This window comes from Dromiciops gliroides, chromosome 5 (genome assembly GCF_019393635.1).
Source record: "Dromiciops gliroides isolate mDroGli1 chromosome 5, mDroGli1.pri, whole genome shotgun sequence".
In the NCBI taxonomy this organism is placed as follows: domain Eukaryota; kingdom Metazoa; phylum Chordata; class Mammalia; order Microbiotheria; family Microbiotheriidae; genus Dromiciops; species Dromiciops gliroides.
In genome coordinates this window covers 197,222,040-197,243,509 of record NC_057865.1, presented here as the reverse complement: position 1 = coordinate 197,243,509, position 21,470 = coordinate 197,222,040, and the positions used below count along the sequence as shown (strand labels likewise).

Here is a 21,470-nt window from a genome sequence, read left to right as displayed (position 1 = left end):
ACCTTCTTGGTACCAACCATGGATATAATTTTTCAATATTAGCCAACTTCCACTCATTTTTAAAAAACAAGCCCTACCCATAGGGAGCCTCTTAGGAGGGGCTCCAGAAGTAAGATAAGTAAATTTAAGGTTTACCTAATACAGAGTAGCAACTTGTCATAAGCAAATAGAGAAATGGCTGTCTATAAGTGATATCTCAAGATTACCTGTGGGATTAGGGAAGCAAAGGATTCTAGGCTTACAGATCTCACCCTGATTTACAAAGGAGGAAGAACATGGTGAAAGGGGTTATGAATGCAGAAGAGCAAGGGTTGGCTTCAAGTTGAGCAAAGTTTGGCTGTCTACTCTTAAGACCAAGTCTTCATTGTTTTTTCAGTCCAGTGTACTCCCCCACAAGCCAACATCCCCCATCATTCATCTCAAACTGGAGGAGGCTGCGGGAGTGATACTATCCTGAGTGTGCCCAAATCTGGTGAAGACAAAGCCTCTAACAGCTGATCGAAGATGAAGGGGGACCATTCCCATTAGGGTCTTGGTTGGAATGTCAGGTACGGGGATGCAAAAGAGAGCAGAAACTCTACCACTCAGGCTAGGGATGAGGTCCTAGGTCTCAGCACAGTATTCCAGGTTTAATTCCCATGGGGTCCTAAGATAGGAAGAGAGAGGAAAAAGTTGTTCTCTCCCTTGTTCTTTAAGGCTTAAAGAGTTTTGGGCCCCTTAAAGATGGGCTAGCTGCTAACAAGATGAATCAGGGAAGGGATTTTGTAGTAGTCCAGTTAAGCGGCCCTTGGGCACCTGAAGGCATCTTTCCAAACTCATCCTCCCAGGGTAGGGCTTCAGCCGATTGCTATTTCTGAGCACTTCAAAGGGTCATCGTCTACTACGCTGTTCTCTTCAGCGCTGTGGAGTTCCTGGGAGCAGGGAGTTATCCTTGGTCGGGGTTTCAGCACATTCATCGGGTCCAAGTCAGGACTGTTCTCGGCGCTTCCTGGTGTGCCGGTGGGTTCGGGGGTGTTGAAGTGGATTATGGGGATCTCATTCCTCCGAGATAGGAACTGGGAGTAAGGAGGCGGGTTCATGCCTGGCAGGAAGGCCCTCTTTGCCTTGCCAAGGCTGATCAGGAAGTTGTTCTGGGGAGAGTGATAGATGTCATACCCATTTTCTAGTGTCCGGTGTTTGAACCTGCAGTTGTCTGGGCTGAAGAAATGCTAAAAGGACAGAGAAGGAACCAGGTGAAGGTCGGTTTCATAACTCCTTTTCCAGCTTCAGGGTCAACACAGAAATAGTGTCACATTCATGGATCACCTTAAAGTCTACCAAGCACTTTCCCTTCAATCCTGTGAGGCAGGCAGTATAAGCATTAGACCCAATTTGTAGATGAGGAAATGGAGGCTCAGAGATGTTATGTGACTTACCAATGGTCAAAAAACTATTAGGGCTGGAGCTGCGGTTCTAATCTCAACTTGCTAAATCCCAAGACCAGCACAAATGCAAGGTACCACGTCTTTGCAAGATGGGCTTGAGACCTTGTAGTGTATTCCCAATTGTAACATCAGGCCATTTGGGTTAATAAACAAGAAAAAAACCACTCAAACTCAAGTTGCAGGTAGTCATGAAGACAAGGGCTACAAGTACTGATGGCAGCAAACGGAATTCTACAACTGGAGAAGACCGTTCTCTTCCTGTCTTGGATCCCTGTTGACCTCACCCTTCCTCTCTAGGATCTGCTTGTAGGGTCAACCATATTGTGGTATGTATTCAGGATGGGTTATTTGTCAAGGTCAAGGGATTCAATGAACTCGGATTCACAAGACAATTCTTCCTAAGGTATTTGAATGTCTGGGTGAATGTGTCCTCCTCCCCCCCAAGCTCATTGGTCTACTTAATTGTAAAAAGCTAACCCTGGACATCCCTCAGGTTCCCTGCTGTCCATGCACTGAAGCAGGTGATGGATGACGAAACCCAGAGGGGAAGCTTATAAAATAGAAAGCAGGGACTGAGCAATAGAATTCTTGTCTTCATAGTCCTCCCATCCAGGGAAAGGGTGCTAGGTTTGGGGAGAGGGAAAGGTAGGACATGATTCAAGTTAAGGAAATTGAAGTAATCATGCAAAAATAACCCATCAAACCCAAGGAGGATCTTCCCACTGGAACTTTGGGAGGGAAGGCTTTTCTGGGTTCCTTTCCTACTTCCTGGCACCTTCTTACACTCAACCCTGAGGCAGTCAATGTTCTCATGCCGCATCTGGTTGCCTACCCCACCCCCCCAACTCTATTTAGTTACATATAACTCTGGGCCACCTTATCTCCCTGCCCAGCAGTTAGATATTTAAGTAGATGCCACTTTTAAGATGTAAATCCCTCTAGGAGGATATCAGTCTAGATGCACTAGGATGAAATAATTTAACTGCCTTTAAGGAATGGGAATTTTTAACATTTAATTAGTTTCTTTCACATGCACAAATCCTTTGTTGGAAAAAAAAAAAAAGCCTGGTTTGGAAATTAAAGAATGCATAACTGAATCTTGCATCTCCTGCAAAGGGATAGGTAAGGTTTTCAGTCCATTTATTCTGTGGCATGCCAGAGACTGAGCTTGAGGCTTGCTCTTCAAATATTTCACTCCAGCTGCATTCCACCATAATTTAACATCCTACAAGTGTACTTAATTATATGGAATAGGATACCAAAGTTGGCAGAGTATCTTTGAGGTGCTCTAATCTATCCCTCTTGCTTACAGGTAAGAAAACACAGGCTCATTTAGGCTTAATGACTTGCCTTTTTGTAAGAGGAATAGTAGCAATGAATTTGATTCCTTTTAAAAGGATGAATTTGGATCCAGAATCCTTTGTTCTGTTGACCTTCAGGTGTGAGGGCAGACAGAACCTGGACAAACCAAAGATCCTATGTGGTCCCCCCTGAGGCTTGGTCTTCAACAATTGAAAAATGGAGCATTGAGATAATTCAGATAGATTGACCACATTTTAATGCATTTGGTCTGGGAAGAGGTACTAAGCAGGCCATTAGAATACAAGCCAATGGAATTATTCAATTTTAGAACTCTATGGTTCACTCAGAACAGCCAGACAATGACCTGCAAGTCATAAGCAGAGTTCAAAGACTCACCGATCCGAAGATGTTGCCCCTGACATCCATACAGAGATACCATCCCTGCTCATCACAGCCCAGTTATTATGACAAGCCCAGCATCCTCTGATCTGATCATCAAGGCACCTGTTGAGAAAACATCTGATACTAAAAACTTCCCACATTGTCTTATTTCTGCCTTCACACAATCCCCCAAATGCTTTCTTCCTTATGAAGCTTTTCTGGGTTGATTAGAAAAAAAAAGAAAAAAAACCCATCCCAACACTGTACTATACAAATGTGTCACTCTGGCTTCACTTCTTCACTATCTACCATCCTAAAAGGGGGCTTCATTATGTGGAATAGAATCCCAGAATCCCAAAGTACTTTAGAGGTAGTCTAATCTAACCATCTTATTATAGAGATAAGGAAACAGAGGCCCAAACAGGTTAAATAACTTGCTTCTTAATAAGAAGAATAGTAGCAATAGCTCATATTCCTTATAAAATTGTACATCTATTTTAAATTTAGTAACCACTAATATACACATTATAACCCACTTAACAATCCCCAGCTTTCCCCCGTTCTCCCCAAATCAATCACAGAAAACATTTAGCACCAACAATGTGCCAGGTACTGTTAGACAATGGGGCCATAAACACAAAAATAAAGAGTGCTGCCTTTCAAGTAACTCATATTCCATTGGGGGCGGGGGAGGGGGAAATATACATATATCTGTTGACCGTCTCCATTTTTCCCTGTGTATATCTCATTTATACATACTTATTTATATATTCCCCCATTAGCTTGTAAGCTTCTTGAGATTAGGGGCTATCTTTTGCCTTTCATTTTTTCATTTTATTTATTTAATTTTTATTTTTGCCTTTCATTTTTTTTTTTTTAGTGAGACAATTGGGGTTAAGTGACTTGCCCAGGGTCACACAGCTAGTAAGTGTTAAGTGTCTGAGGCCGGATTTGAACTCAGGTACTCCTGAATCCAGGGCCAGTGCTCTATCCACTGCGCCACCTAGCTGCCCCTTTGTCTTTCATTTTTATCCCCAACACTCACCATAGTGCCTGGCACACAGTAGGCACCTAACAAATGTTTATTGACTCTTAAAAGACAATTAGACACAAGGATTCTACCATTTTCAGATTTGGGGGTTGCCCTTTTGCACTTTGTAAAAGGGGTTTCCCTTTCAAACTTTAGTGAGTGTTAAGGAAGTACACTCCTTTAAAAGATGCAGGAAAAAATTCCTCAAAAAAAATTAATGGAATTATAGGGTGGCTAGCCATGGGCTGAAGGAAGGACCAGTTACACATCTGGTGGCCTTTTTAAAAAAGCTTGAGCAAGTTCAGAGGAGTTAGGAAAGAAGAGATCTAGCTGTAGTGGAAGAACTCGGCTCTTAGGAAGGGCTCATCTATACTTTTTCCTTTTCTTTTCCAAAGTGTGTGTGTGTGGAGGGGCCTGGGGGTGGTGGAAGGTAGGATTCCTCTCTTCTATACATTCTCTATTCTCACTCCCATTATCAGCAGTGACATCATGCATTATAGCAACTCATCCAGCAGGAGACATCATGCTAAGCAGGAGGCATATCCACTGAGTCTAGTGTCGAGTCAACTTGAGCTATAGCAAGCAGCCGACCTGGGGGAGTGACATACCCAGCAGAGACAAGCCCAGGGGAAGCAGATTGACACCACCGGGAGAAGACAAAAGATACAAGGGTGATGTGACACCAGAGGTGTATGTGTCACTTTGACCTTCTCTACTAGTGTAAACTCTATGTGTGTGCCTGCTCTTTCCATTGACACTGTGTGTTGGTAGGAAAGTATGCCGCAGGTTTATCAGAACAGTCTTGTCACTCCTCTTCAAGCCATGCTATTTCAATAAATGAGTTTGTGTTGAATTATTTGTGTGATCTGACTGATTTTTAAAGCAAGGAATGTAGAATACATTGTGCACTTGTCTATCACAATTTTGCTCAGCTTTTCCTCAATCACTGGATTCATGAATTGCTTCCAGTTTTGTTTGTTTTTTTCAATTATGAATAATCCTGAGGCAATCCCAAGCTTCATTTTCAGTGCTTTTGTTGGTGCTCTTTGAATATATTTTTTCTTTTATCATTTCTGCCTCTCTCTCCCTCTTTTTTTTTTTTTTTTGCTGAGGCAATTGGGGTTAAGTGACTTGCCCAGGGTCACACAGCTAGTAAGTGTGAAGTGTCTGAGGTCGGATTTGAACTCACATCCTCCTGAATCCAGGGCCGGTGCTTTATCCACTGTGCCACCTAGCTGCCCCAATGATACATTTTTTTTTTCACTTTGAATTCTTTTGATACTCTCATCTCCTCATTTTGAATAGTTTTTCTCCCTAAAAACCATATTCTTTGAGGGTTTCTGGTAGTTTTAGTTTCTTTGTCAATATTTTTGCCGCTTGTTTTTGAAGGAGATTTTTAAGGAACACGACTCTCTTATAAGCTCTCGGTTCTGAAAGCTTATAAGCTTGCTCAGTTTTCTACAGTGCAGTAAGGCCTCCGAATGTAGATTCAGAGCTGGAAGGGACCTCAGAGGTCATCTAGTTCAACCCACTCATTTTTTTTTTTTTTTTAGTGAGGCAATTGGGGTTAAGTGACTTGCCCAGGGTCACATAGCTAGTGTCAAGTGTCTGAGGCCGGATTTGAACTCAGGTTTTCCTGACTCCAGGGCCGGTGCTCTATCCACTGCACCACCTAGCTGCCCCTAACCCACTCATTTTTACACATGAGGAAATTGAAGTCCAAAGAGTTCATCAGTCAACCTGATGGAATTATAAGGCCTTGGTCACTGAATGAAAATCACTGGCAATGGAACAACCAGTCATTTACCCTGAAGAAAGTTCACTTTCTCCCTTTCCCCTTTCCCTCTATAGAAGAGGAAGGGGGAGATGGGAATTTCTCCTCTTCCCTCCATCATTTCTGTCTTACAGTAGAAACACATGCAGGTATCCAAAGACGCCCAACTTCAGAATCCAGGGAAGAGAGTCTCGTCCAATAATTTAGGTTGGAGATTGGAATGAAATGAGATATGCTTAGAATATCCCACACTTAAAAAAAAAAGTTTTATTACAGCAGGGGAAAGGATATTCAGCAAAAATATGGCACTGTGGGGCAGCTAGGTGGTGCAGTGGATAGAGCTCCAGCCTTGGAGTAAGGAGGACCTGAATTCAAATCCAGCCTCAGACATTTGACACTTACTAGCTGTGTGACCCTGGGCAAGTCACTTAACCCCAATGGCTTCACCAAAAAAAAAAATATTAATAACCAAAACGAAAATATGGCACTGATCAGTTCAATGAAGCTCCCTGCCTCTCCATTGCCTATGATGGTACAACGTTAAAAGCCTGAAAGAGAGGAGCTAGATGATGATTTGTGACCCTGTTTTTGTACTTGTCGGTGGCTTCGGTCTTTGCTTCCCCAGAACCAATTAAATATACAGGACAGTTTAAATACCTTATAAGAGAAAGCTAACCAATCTTGTGTGAGCAATAGCCTTGAGATCATTGTTTCTACCACAGTCTGATACTTGAAAGCTAGGACCCTGCTGCTCAGGAGATGGTGGGTTAAGACTCCAAGAGAACAGAAGAGGGGAGGCTACTGCTGATCCTAGGATGGGGGTTTCAGTTCTTTCTAAAAGTTCATAGCCATGTCCCAGTTGTCTGGTAGCAGTGGAGCTGGAAGTTGCCTGTCTTCCTTTCGTGTGTGCCTCTCCATTAGTGAACCTTATCTTGTCCATTCTTCCCATTGCGGAAAGTGCCCCGTCATTATGAGAGAGATGCTTTGTTGTTACTGTCCTTACTATACAATCTCATTACTATGAACATTGTTTACCGTTCCCTCGTTTGGAGCTAATTGTTTCCTTTGGCTGACTAGAGACAAGTTCAGTAAATATAACAGTGGGGCTCATGAAGTTTTAGAAGTAGAGGACCCCACAGAGCACCTTTAACGGAGTTTGTTTTACCTGTCTAAGACAGTTTAACCTGCAAGGGTGATTTTGGGGTGGGGGTGGGGAGAGATAGTCCAAAGACTGTTTAATACAAATATTATTGTCCCCAGTTTTTACGGATGAGTACTTGAGTGCTAAGCAGAATTCAGTGACTTGCAATGAAACGTACTGCAAATATTGAAGCCAGAACTTTAATAATTCCTGACTTTGAATAACCTTTCCCCTATTTATATATTAATGTTTTTTTGGCTCACTTGCTTATGCTCTTCATCATTATTGTAACTTTAAAAAATAGTAATTTACATTGTTGTAAGTTGCTCATTTTATCTATCTAGCCCCAGACCAGACCATGTTTTACTTTCAAATCCCAGTCATTCTGTTTACCAAGTCATCTTGCCATCTCTTTGAAGCTGCTGGCCCACATCTCCCCACGTGGGCTAGCACTGTCCAATTTGGACCTCTGCACCAGACTGATAGAATCCATTTCACCAGTCCTAGGAAGAGTTAATATACTCACTGGTGAAACTCTTACTCTGGGATCTGGCCATCTTGACTGGTGACTAAGTGAATGAAAACTTACATAGCTAAATTTATTTAGATGGCCACAGATCCCAGATCACATTTCACCTTTATATTTCAGCCAGCCCTCCACCTGGGAAGTATTGCCATCTTCCTTGCCACTGTATATGTTCCCTGCCCCTCTTTCTTTTTCTTTTTTCTTTTTTTTTTTTTTTTGCAGGGCAATGAGGGTTAAGTGACTTGCCCAGGGTCACAAAGCTAGTAAGTGTCAAGTGTCTGAGGTCAGATTTGAACTCAGGTCCTCCTGAATCCAGGGTTGGTACACTGCGCAACCTAGCTTTCTCCCCGCCCCTCCTTTTATCACTTATTCTGAGCACAGTAATCAAATGAATAGTACTATTCCTTCTGGAAAGGTACTAAAGTCAATTATGTTGGTTGACTGCCGTGTGGATCAATTAACCATCACTGTAACCCCCCCCCACACCGCCGATCAAAACTCCCTTGTCATGTCACCATTTCCCATTTGTTTGTCTGCCCCTATTAAATTGTAAGCTCCTTGAAGTCAAGAACATTCCCCCTTTTATATCTCCAGTGTTAGCCAGCGTCTGGCATTTCTTGTGCAATGCTTTTTCAGTTTGCAAAGTATTTGTAATACATTATATCTCAAATGTATTGCAAGAGGATTAAGGCTCTACCATACCTCTGTCAATACTCATGTTGCCCTGGGCAAACCACTCAATTCTCATTCATTAGAGGTCCATGCAAAAAGCTAGATGATCATTTGTCTGGTGTTGGAGAAGGGATTCTTGTTCATGTATGGGATAGATGCAATGCCCAGTGAAGTCCTTTCTGACTCTGAAACTGTGATTCCTGCCAGGCAGGGAGTAATCTGAAAAACTCCCCTTTTTGGTAGTGTAGACTGACAAAGAGGAATATTTGCTTTGGCAGAGAGTTTGGTACCTCTCAATACCTACAAGCAATATCTGGTGCCACCTACCGGGAGTGATGGGGATATGCATGTGGCTGTTACAAGGACCCTGCTAGCTAAGATTCAGATGGCAACAGTGGGAGAAACCACACAGAGAGCAACACCTGATACCATCTTTAGTAAGCTCTAGAGAATCGCAGGAAGATCCACCTGGCAACAACAGCTGGGACGTGTAGGGCAAGAAAAAGGAAATCATCGGTGAACAAAGTCCTTTGTAGACCCTTATTTTCCAAGAATTCTGTTGTCAGTTACATTTTGTTTCCTTTCACCTTTTAATAAGATTTCCCTTGATTCTGTGAACTGCATCCTTGATAGTGGGGATTTGCTCGTGGGATATGCTAGACCTGGAATCAGGAAGACCTGAGTTCAACTCTAGCTTCACACACTGTATGTCTCTAACTAAGTCACTTAACCTCTGCCTCAGTTTCCTCATCTATAAAATGAGAATCATGACACCTACCTCTCAGGGTTGTTGTGAAGGTAAAATGAGATAATTTGGTAATGCCCTATTTAAATGCTAGCTGTATCACTGCTACTATTATTAACTATTATTATTATTATTGTTGCTGCTGCTACCAAGCAGAGATTTTTCTCAGGTTTTTGCATTACGGGTTATCATAGTGAGAAAATCCTGAAAAGTATACTTGAGCCCTTCAAAGCATAAGGGACTTGAACCCAAGGGAGTAACTCATTAAACCCTTCTGCATCCTGGACTAAAGCATATAATAAAATGCCTTTACGATGACAGTTCACACAATAGGAAAAAAACCTGACCATCACCTTTAACAAGGTATTTACCTTATTTTTAATTTTTAATTTTAATTTTTTTTTTTAGTGAGGCAATTGGGGTTAAGTGACTTGCCCAGGGTCACACAGCTAGTAAGTGTTAAGTGTCTGAGGCTGGATTTGAACTCAGGTCCTTCTGACCCCAGGGCCGGTGTTCTATCTACTGTGCCACCTCACTGACCCGGTATTTACCTTTTCTGATCCCTCACTTTCTATCTGTAAAATGGGGATGCCATGATGCCTTCCATACAGAGTCATTGTGAAGATCAAATGGGGTAATAGATGTGAATGAGCTTTGAGAAATAAAAGATGCCTCAGAGGTCTAGGACTTTGGTTCCCTAGGATTGTTGAAACAGATGCACTGATGCTTTGGGGACTCTATGGCTTCTTATGGAAGTTTGACCAGGTGTGGTGAGCCCGGCTTGATGCCTTGTTTCATCGCACTATGAGAGGCGCAAGGAAGAGAGAATGAGCCTTGGAGCCAGGCAGAACCTGGAGTGACAACACCTGGTACCGAAGTCTCACCTGACATACACTAGCTATATGACCCTGAGCAGGTAGTTTAACCTCATGGTGTGCTGGGCAATTAAAACTATGAATGGCAGAACAGTTGCCAAATCTGCATCAGTACATGATGTTCCACATTGGGAGTTACCTACACCAATGAAATCATGGGTCCAGGTTTGTTTTTTTGTTTTTTTAAGCTGGAACACTATGTATCAGAAAGAAGAGCGATAAGCTTCTGAGATAAAGCAACCAGCAAATCCTGTCAAATACCTCCAATGTGAAGCCCCAGAGCAAGCAGAATATCATTCAACAAGCACTTACTAAGTCTTACTTATGTACTGTGGCTAAGCAGAGGAAGGTTCTAAAGAGGGGTCATGTGTTTATGCCTTACCAAACAGGTAGAGGATAGAGGATAATTGGAAAGGAAGTTTGGGTGTCTGTCTCAAGAGGAGAGGATATAATTCAACAAATACCAGTGCCACAATTTCTCAAGAGACCCTGTCCATTTAAGAAAGTTCTAATGACTCAAGGTTTTACCTTTTGCTGACCTTGAGCAAAGCATTTGTCTTTTCTGAATCTGTAAAGGGCTTTACTTGACTTCCCAGGGGGGTCTGGGAGGGTGAATAATATATATGAAAGCATTCTCAGGAGAAGAATACTTATAATGAAAGATAAGAGAGACTAGGGAAATCCATCATCGAAAAAAGAAAACTGGGGTAGAGGAAGGAGAAAAGAGGTGAAATGAGAGAGAAAAGAAAAAGAAGGCAGAGGGGACGTTCATAATGAAAGGTCTTTGAATCTGCAAAAGAATGTTGTCCTGGGCTGAATCTTTCTGTAAAGAATAGAAGAACAGGGAATGAGTGATTTTCAGGCTTTTGGAAGGACTAATTTCAGTGGTTTTGAGACACATGCTACCAAATAAGGTTTATAGATTTCCTGTGGAAATTTTAAAGAAAAGAGTAGCAGATCCACTAAATCTTCATTAATTTCAATCTTATCTCTCAAGAATTTCAATTAATCCCAATTACATGCACATACATGTGTATATATACATATATGTGTGTATATACATACACAGACACACACATGGATGTATATTATTATATATGGGAGGGGTGAACATTGAGGGGAGCTTTACTAGACAAATCCCTTTGTTCAAGTCCTTTACTATGCCATGCCTCTCATTCTGTTTTTTTTGGTTTGGTTTTTGGTTGTTGTTGTTTTTTTGCGGGTTAATGAGGGTTAAGTGACTTGTCCAGGTCACACAGCTAGTAAGTGTCAAGTGTCTGAGACCGGATTTGAACTCAGGTCCTCCTGAATCCAGGGCCAGTGCTTTATCTGCTGTGCCACCTAGCTGCCCCCAGAACTGGTTTTGTTTTTTTTTTTGGTTGGGCTATGAGGGTTAAGTGACTTGCCCAGGGTCACACAGCTAGTAAGTATCAAGTGTCTGAGGCCGGATTTGAACTCAGGTCCTCCTGACTCAGGGCTGGGTGCTCTAGGAATGTTTCTTAAGAGAAGCTTTCAAGCTATTTGTTGGCCATTGTTATGTTCATTACATTTTTTTTATTCATTTCGAGCCATTCCATTTTCAGGGTCTGCTGAGCTACTTGGATATATTAATTGATCTTGTTTTTGTTTTTTTTGGGGGGGGACTTTTGGTCCAGCTTTGTGGCTTATCTATATAGGGAACTGCCAAGTGAAGGAAATTCCCTCTGCCAGTGCAGACGGGAAGTGCTTGGTGGCAATGAGAGATTAGAAAAATTGCCTGGTGCCACAAAATCAATGTCAGATGTGGAACTTGAACCCAGGTCTTGTTCACTGGGAGCTTGGCTTTTTCTTCATAATAAAAATGTCTTGCTTAAAATAATCCCACCCCCACTCTCCCAAGCCCTCATTTCAACTATTCAGGTTGGCCTCTCCACACCACCCCAACTCCTCTGAACAAATGATGTGTTCCTATATTTCAAGAATATTTTATTTTATCTTGCTCAAGGGATAAATGAATCCTCAAACTTAAAATGTACAATTGATTAAAGTGACAGTAAATTGCCCCCCAGCAATTTCTTCCACTAAAATAGATTTTATTGTATGTATATTCTGCATATGTTCATCATGTATTCATCTCTTCCCTTGATGGAATGTAAATTCTTTGAGGGGAGGGTCTGTTCATTTTGTTTTCTGTATCTCTAGTGCCTAACATATAGTGTATACTTAATAGATACTGCTCAAATGAGTACTGTTACATATTTAATTCAATTCAGCAATGATTTATTAAGCCATTATATATACAGAAGACAAAACTAAACAGTCCCTATCCTCAAAGTCAAAGGGGAAAAGACTGCACCAAGGAATTGGGCTGGGAATGGGGGCCAGAAAGCCCAGGTTTGAGATCCTTGAACTAGCTCAACCTCTTGATGAGATTCTAAATTTAAATTCCTCACCTCTATAGAGCTCTCACCCTATTCTTTACAACAATCCAAGATGAGTATTGTAACATCATTTAACCAGCCAGTGATAGGCAATAAAAATTATAGCTTGAATTTGCATTATACTTTAAGGTTATGTTATGAGTTAGACTAAAGTAAAGGACACGGGTCTGGGAAGCTCCCCTTGAGAAACTAAACTGAAAGACACACCTTGAGAAACGAGAGATGAACCCATTGGGTGTGGGCTGCTGCCTGAGTGGTGCCAAGGGGACAGAGAACTCCAGAAGTCAGGAACCACCTGCCCTCATTCCAGCTTCCCCCACCCCCAAAGGGAGCTTTCCACAGTCAGATGATCACCCCATCTGTCCCCTCTACCATCAGTCCTCTATAAAGAACTTTGACCTTTCTCCTGCTCCAGGAAATAGGTATCTCAGAGAACTGGGTCTCTGGATCTATCTCCTCTCTAGATTCCTCTCAAGGTTTCCTTTCTCTAGGGTTCAAACAAAATAGTATTTTATTCTAATTGGATTTGTGTGTGAGAGGGTGTAATTCTTTAAAGAGGATTCCTAAGGACCCCCACACCAACCAATTTCTCCCACGACAGTTTACAAAACACTTTTCCTTATTTCCCCCATTTTATAGGAGAGGAAACGGGCTCAGAGAGGGGAGGCCTATTTGTCAAGGTCACACAGTGTTAGGAAACATCCGAACTGGCGTTTTAAACAGCTCTCCCAGGTGTATAAGTCAATCATACTCCCTCCTGCATACCACACAATCTCTCGGCTGCATTTCTTAGATGCAGTGTTCCTGCCCATAACTTTGGATTTTTCTTTTTCAGATGTAACATACTTGTGAAAAGTCTTACTCCTAAAACACACCTCCATGGCTTCTTTGCAGAGGTGGCAGAAAAGGGGTATGAAACATCAAATATACTGGAAGACAGTTATTTTCTGAACTACTTTTTCTTCTGTTTCTTTCTTTAAGAAAATAATAAGAAAGGGTCTGGTAGGTGATAATATTTGGAAACAAAAATAATATTGAATTATTTATTTTAAAAATCATATCTTAGAATAGGAATATTTTGTCCTCCTAGGAAAATGGTGTCAAATTCATATAGAAACAGGAACTTTAATCCATACATAAAGGATCCTTACAGGTGGTAATATTGATTTTGTTTTAAAATGTAGTTCTTTATGTTTTGTTGTATTTTCAAGTATATAAGTAAATATTTCCTAATTACATTTAATAAGGGATCATTTGGGAGTGTTATGGAACATATGCCAGGGTGTGTATTACATACCATTGTATTAGAACATAGAGTTGGGGGGGCTTGCGGGCAGGGTGGAGATGGCCTATACCCATTCAGTTCTTAGGATTTCTTCTACACTGGATATTTGCCATTAGACTCAATCTTAATTTAAAAAATAATTATTTCCAAATTTCTATCATGTTCTTGGGTTCTATAACTTTCTCGGTATCTAGATAAATGGGGTGGGCCAAAAGTCACGATGTTTTAATAACTTTTTGAAAATTATTTTTTCTTTATTTTTGCCATTTATGAGATTTGTTTTTCCCCCACATAATGTAAATTCATTTCCTATATAAACTGTATATGATGCTATGGTAGTCATTGTAAATTAAAAACAAAAAATAAAGGAGTTATTAAATATTGAAACCCCTTCATGACTTTTCGTGCCTCTGTACTTACTCCTCTGTCCTCCCTAGCACTTCTTATTATACTACTTTATCAATTTATCTTATCTATATTTATCTATACTATTTATCACATATTGAATAGTTTAAGTAGCTGTCTTTGTGTGTATATTTTCTTTCCCCAGCTAAACTATATACTTCCTGAAGTCAGAGACTATGTATTATATAGAGGTATCCCAAATGTCTCAGTGCAATTTTAAGCTATTAAAGCTAGTGTGTCCCAGTGGCCAAGCAGACATCGGTAAGGCAGTTGCTCTAATGAATAGGAATTTAAGCTATTAAAGCTATCTAATTAAAGCTTTTTAAGCTATTAAAGCTTAAAGCCGGCATTAAAACTTTGGGACATTCTGTCCATTTGTATTGCCAATAGTGCCTTGTATGTGGATCCCTTTCAGCTCCAAAAATGATTCAGTTCTTGGTCCTTAAGAAATCAAATGACTTGCCCAATAGGACCAAGATAGTGGTGGAGCTTGGACTATATTTAGAGATTTTCAAAGAAGATAATTCCACACCCTCCCTTGGTAAGCTATCCTAAAGTCCATAGTCTAAATATGTCTGTTTGCGTCATTTAGTCTCCTTCATTTCCCCTAGGGCTCTCATATCATATACTACTTGACTACTTGGGATAGGACAAGAAGAAACAGATCTATTACAGCAGGAGGAATTCATGATCTATGGTAACTATAGACATATGAAGACTAATTAGGGAGGTCTTGAAACCACCTCCTCTCTACCCCAAGTTAGCTCACACCACCTCCCAGCTCTGCCACTTATTATTCGTTGTGCTACCTATTGGAGCCTTTGTCAGGGGTGGGTGGGTCAGAGTCAGCTCCAATCAACTGGAGAGCTGATTGTTAAATTTTCAGTGTGAGCATTTACACCTCGGAAATTGCTACAAATCAGGGCTCTATTTATCATTTTGTGGATTGTCTAGATTTAAGAAAGTGTTAGAGAAAATGTTAATAAGGCAGGTTAAACTTATTTATTTATTTATTTTTTTAGTGAGGCAATTGGGGTTAAGTGACTTGCCCAGGGTCACACAGCTAGTAAGTGTTAAGTGTCTGAGGCCGGATTTGACTCAGGTACTCCTGACTCCAGGGCTGGTGCTCTATCCACTGCGCCACCTAGCTGCCCCTGGCAGGGTTAAACTTAAAAGTATGTTGCATATATTTACCAACTCACCTTCTCCCCCCCCCCCAAGCTGGTTATTAAACATTTTCCACACATCACTACTTCTGTTTCCCTCATGTGCAAAATTAAAGGCACGTACTAAACTAATGACAACCATAGCTGACATTTGTATCACATTTCAAAGTTTACAAAGGCAGTTTACCTGTATTATCATCTCATTTGATCCTTATGTCAGCTGAGAAAGGTCAATAGTGAAAGAATTATCTTAATGGTTGATCCTTTCTCATTTTAATCCTATGATCTGATGTCTTTCAATAAACTGTTTCATCTGTTACTACACCAAAATGTCTCCCTGGTCTATACACTAGGGAGCAGGTGTGTCACATATTGGCTATATGACCTGGGACAAATGTCTGGTCCCTCTGTGCCTCAGTTCCCTCATTTGTCAAATAGAGATAATAAGGCAGCATGGTAGAATGGATAGGAGACCTGGCCCTGAAGCTGGGAAGATTTAGGTTCACACTCTGCTTTTGATACTTACTGGCTGTGTAATGCTAAGTTACTTAATTTTATAGTGTTTTAGGCCATTTTCTGAAACTACGATTTGCAGAGAAGGTGCCAATCTTCATTGGTGGAAGACTTTCCTTACTTGGGAGTTCAGGCTACCATGAAATATAGATTCAGTCCTTATACCCAAATTATTTTTTAGTCTTAGGATTGACTCTTTTTTCTTTTTTGGTGAGGCAATTGGGGTTAAGTGACTGCACCATGGTCACACAGCTAGTGTCAAGTGTCTGAGGGCTGGATTTTGAACTCAGGTATTCCTGAATCAGGGCTGGTGCTTTATCCACTGAGCACCTAGCTGCCCCTAATTATTTTTTAACAATTTTTTTTAAGGAGGCAGTTGGGGTTAAAATGACTTGCTCAGGGTCACACAGATAGGTCTTAGACTTTAATAAATGCCAGCTATTATGTTACAGATGAGGAAAATGAGGCAAAGAGAGAGGAAATAATTTGGCAACAGTGATTCCAGTTGGCAGTCAACTAGTGGACCTGGGAGACCAGCTCATCTGAGAAAAAACTCAAAAAACTGGTTCTAATCTTACTTATAACCAGACCTACCATTCCCTACTTAAATGAATGAGTAAAGGAAAGGAAGGAAGGAGGAGAAAGAGAGGAAGAGGGTTAGGAGGCCAGATAATCCAGCCTATATGTAGTATTTGACCTCTCAAGATTTTCAGAGAAGACAATTCCACAATCTCTCTTGCTAAGTAAATTGTCCCAAAGTCTACAGTCCAATAGTAATCTGTCTCATCGAATCTCCTCAACCCTCCCAGTCCTTTATTTGACTGTTTTACCATCACGGCTGCTTCCTTTGGCTGAAAGATGTGATAGTAATGGCAAATGGATTAAGTACAGCTTTACCTGTACTTGGCCAAAGGATCAGTTAGAGATCCCTCCCAACCAACACAACTTGGATTTTCCCCTTTACCAGCCATCAAGCTGATGCATTCCCATTTCTTTCTTGAATTCTAACCCGCTACTTACTATAGATGGTTTGATGAGGAGACCCATCCACGTGGCCATCTTTGTGGATCTGCAGGTGGTAGCTGTTCCTGGCTGTGGCTGTGTATAGGTGAGTCAAGGCCCCCCCAGCCAAGGCTGAGTAGGGGGGAAGCATTGGGGAAGGCTTGGATGGCCCGCAGGCTGCACAGGGCACAGAATAGGAGTCTGAGGCAACCCCCTGACATCTTAGTGTTATTGCAATGGATGGGGTGGAGGGGTTGAAATCAGAAACTCTTTCCTCAACTTCTGCCTGCTTAGAGCTCTCTTCTTCTTCTTGTGGGTACTTAGACTGGGAATCCTGTTGAGAGTCCCCTCCTTTTCTTACAGGGACTTTTAAAGGGCAGCAGTGTGACATCAAACAGGAAAAACTCTGCTGTCCACATCCTCTGTGCTGTAATCGGTCCATTTGAAGAAAGTGCAAAGACCTCAAAGGCACACGGAAGGCATGTTGGTTTCCCTAGAGAGAGAAACAGTTGTACACACACACACACACACACACACACACACACACACACACACACACACCCCTCAAATTCAAGCCAGCTTTCCAAAAAGTGGATGTGTGGGCAAAAATTATCTGCAATTCTGGGATGTCTGTTGACCTGCTCCACCCACCTCCACCAGGAAAAGAGAAGGCAGCAGCCTCCCAAGTGACCCAGCTTCAGACAGGCGCCTGAAAGCCTATTGTAAGCCTATTCAGCAATAAATAATTCAATTAAAAAATTGGAATTGTCATGGGTTCGAAAGCAAGATGCCCTGAAATAAAATTGAATTTAAAAAAATGTAAAACACGGGGAAGCTAGGTGACACAGTGGATAAAGCACCGGCCCTGGATTCAGGAGTACCTGAGTTCAAATCCAACCTCAGACACCTGACACTTACTAGCTGTGTGACCCTGGGCAAGTCACTTAACCCTCACTGCCCTGCAAAATAAATTTTAAAAAAAGGTAAAACAAAAATGACTTTCTTTGGTCTTTTTCTTTTTTTGGTCAGGGTTGGAAGAGGACAGAAAGGGATGAGTCCAGCAGAGGGGTAGCCTTTCTTATAGGATCAGGGATATAGGAGCAGAGAATTTAACATTGGAAAGGCTGAAGAAACTGAGGCCCAGCAAGATGAAGTAGCTTATCTAAGAACATAGAAGTAATAATGACTCAAGTAGGTGGTGCAGTGGATAGAGCACAAGAACTGAGTTTCAATCCAGCTAACTAGCTGTGTGTCTCTGGACAAGTCACTTAACTCAGCCTCAGCCTCAGTTTCCTCATCTATAAAATGGGGAAAATAACTGAGGATGAAAAGAAATTATGGAGCAGCTAGGTGGCACAGTGGATAGAGCACCAGCCCTAAAGTCAGGAGTACCTGAGTTAAAATCTGGCCTTAGACACTTAACACTTACTGGCTGTGTGACCCTGGGCAAGTCACTTAACCCCAATTGCCTCACACACACACACAAAAAAAAAGAAAAAGAAAAGAAATTAGATTTGGAAAGGCCCTTGGAAAACCTAAAAGCACTATATAAAAGACAGCTATTATTATTATTGTTGGGTTTTTTTTTTTGGTGAGGCAATTGGGGTTAAGTGACTTGTCCAGGGTCACACAGCTAGTAAGTGTTAGGTGTCTGAGGTTGGATTTGAACTCAGGTCCTCCTGAATCCAGGGCTGGTGCTCTATCCACTGCACCACCTAACTGCCCTGATAGCCATTATTAATAAAGAGAAAAGCCAAGATCTGAATTTATTCTTTCTGACAGCACTCTCTCTGGCTTCCAGATCAGGGAGCTTCTTCCTTTATGGGAGTGAGACACAAGTGCATTAGTCTAAGACCCCAAGACAGCAAGAGTTTATTTTTTAACTAGTGGTGAATTAGGGACTTAGGGTTGTTGTTATTATTTTTGTTTATTCTGGTTTTGTTACACACTAAATGTCCAGAGAAGCATCATTTTGAAGAATATCTGGTTCCTCATTTCCCTTCATTTATGCCTGTATTCTAGACTCTTGTTTAGTTATTCAGGGCGAAGAATCAAGACACTGCTACACTAATTGTGTATCCTTGGTCACATTGCTTCATCTATCTGGGCCTCAGTTTTCCTATCTATAAAAATGGGGCTTGACCGATGATCTCCATGAGGAATGCTATTCAGCTTTGATTTTCTATGAGTCTCGCACTGAATTATTTGAGCAAGATGTGTTGAATGTGGAGAATATAGAAATATAACACAAGGGGGCAGCTAGGTAGTGCAATGGATAAAGCACCAGCCATGGATTCAGGAGGACCTGAGTTCAAATCCAGCCTCAGACACTTAACATTTACTAGCTGTGTGACCCTGGGCAAGTCACTTAACCCCAATTGCCCTGCAAAAAAAGAAAGAAAGAAAGAAAGAAATATAACACAGGTGACACAATGGGAGCCTCTGTTCTATGCAAATTACTTTCCTGCTCTCTCGCTGTTGATATCCTGGTAAACTTCAAAGTCCAGCTTCAATCCCACCAATTTAAGGTTGATGAAAGCTTTAAAAGGTAGTATTATTATCTCCATTTAACAGATGAGGAAACTGAGAGTCAGAGGATTTTATTGCTTATGGACACATTGGGCATTAAGTGATTGAGTTAGAATTTAAATACAGGTCAACACAACTCTGAGTCCAGCAGCCATTTCACTCCCTTTGCTGCTCCCTCATTGTTTCTTGTTGTACTTTATACTACCTTTACATTCTTATTCTAATTTGTATAATACTTTTTTTGTTTTGTTTTGTTGTTGCGGGGCAATGAGGGTTAAGTGACTTGTCCAGGGTCACACAGCTAGTAAGTGTCAAGTGTCTGAGGCCAGATTTGAACTCAGGTCCTCCTGAATCCAGGGTCAGTGTTTTATCCATGGCACCACCTAGCTGCCCCATATAATACTTATTTGTATCTGTTCTACATACACCCTCGATCCTGTCCCCTCTCATCTTCTCCCATAGATTGCCCTCTTAATCATACCTCTCTCTCTAATTTCTATTTCCTTAAAAAAACCTTCACTAGACCTTACTATCCCCTAGAGTTATTGTCATTTCTCTCCTTTCCTCAGCCAAACTCTAGGAAAGAAAAACAAACCCTGTCTATATTGGTTGCTTCCACATCCTCTCCTCCCTCTCATACCTCAGCCCTTTGCAGGCTGGCTTCTGACCTCATCACTCAACTGAAAATGCTCTCTTCAGTTACCAGTGATATCTTAATGACCAATCTGATGGTCTTTTCTGAGTTCTCCTCCTTCTTGACCTCTCTGATATATTTAATCCTTCACTTCCTGGACATTTTCTTCTTCCAGATTTTTGTGACATTATTCTTTCTGATTCTTCCCTCTCACCTATTTGATGACTTGTTGGTATCTTTTGCTGAATTACCATCCATCTAATGCCCCCTAAATTTGAATGTACCCCAAGCCTCTGATCCGAGTATTTGTCTCTTCTTTCTTTACAGTCATTTATTGACCTCATCAGCGGCTGTGATTTCATTAATGTCTATTGATGATTCCCAGATCCACTTGTCCAGTCCAAGTCTTTCTCCTGTGTTCCAATTCTGAACTGATAGACTAATTGTCTAGTCCAATAGACTTATTGTCTATCAGATGTTTCAGATTGACCAGACATCTCAAGTTCAACACGTCCCAAAACTTTTCTGTCAAACTTCCTTATTTCTGTTGAGGATACCACCTAGTCTCTTGGGTACATAACCTCAGCCTTATCCTAAACTTTTCATTTTCATTCCCCTCCTTACCCCCATATTCGATGCTTTGTCAAAGTCCTGCCTATTTTATCTCTGTAACCTTTCTTCTATATGCCTCCTCGGACATTGCCACCCCTCTGGTTCAGGCCCTTATCTCCTCACTCCTGGATCAATTATTTATTTATTTTTTTAGTGAGGCAATTGGAGTTAAGTGACTTGCCCAAGGTCACACAGCTAGTAAACGTCAAGTGTCTAAGACCAGATTTGAACTCAGGTTCTCCTGACTCCAGGGCTGGTGCTCTATCCATTGTGCCACCTAGCTGCCCCTCACTCCTGGATTATTGCAGTAGCCGCTGGTCGATCTTCCTGTCTCACATCTCTCCCTACTCCAATCCATGTTCCACTCAGCGGTCAAACGAATCTTCCTGAAGCGTAGGTCTGACCAGGCCACTCACTCACACCTCCCACCCCCTATTTAGCAAACTCCATTGGCTCCTTATCACCGTCAGGATCAACTGTAAGGTTCTCTATTTGGCATTCGGAGCCTTTCATAATCCGGCTTCCTCCCACCATTTCAGTCTTCTTACCCTTTACTTGCCCCCTCACACTCTGTGATCCCGAGCCTCCAGACTCCTTGCTGCTCCTCCATCATCTCCTGCCTCTGGCCATTTTCACTGGCTGTCCTCCCCTGTCCAGAGTGTTCTTCCTCCTCATCCCGACCTCCTGTCTTCCTTCAAATCACAGCTCAGATCTCACCTTCTGCAAGAAGCCTTTTCTGATCCCCCCCCCCAGGTGATTTCCCTTAATTGATGATCTCATTCTCTCCCATTTTAACTTACACATAATTTATTTGTGTATGATTGTTTTCGTATTGTTGCTCCTATTAGACTAACTCCTAGAGAGCAAGGATTGGGGTTTGTTTTGTTTTGTTTTTTTTGGTTTGGTTTTTCTGTGTCCTCAGCACTTGGCATAGTTCCTGACACATACACACTTAATAAATGCTTGTGGCCTTGTTTGACTTATTGTCCCAAACTTATCTTCCCCTACTCTGAAGTTTCTTGAAGGCAGGAACT

At 41.5% G+C, this 21,470-nt stretch overlaps 1 protein-coding gene across 1 annotated transcript; it reads right to left on the bottom strand.

Moving 5' to 3' along the window:
- Window positions 1-735: 735 nt before the first annotated feature.
- FGF23 (fibroblast growth factor 23) lies at window positions 736-16,882 on the bottom strand. The gene is given in 6 exon segments (XM_043967618.1): window positions 736-866; window positions 869-1,208; window positions 3,123-3,176; window positions 3,178-3,230; window positions 16,680-16,776; window positions 16,778-16,882. Coding segments are annotated over 6 exon segments (780 nt in total).
- Window positions 16,883-21,470: the final 4,588 nt, after the last annotated feature.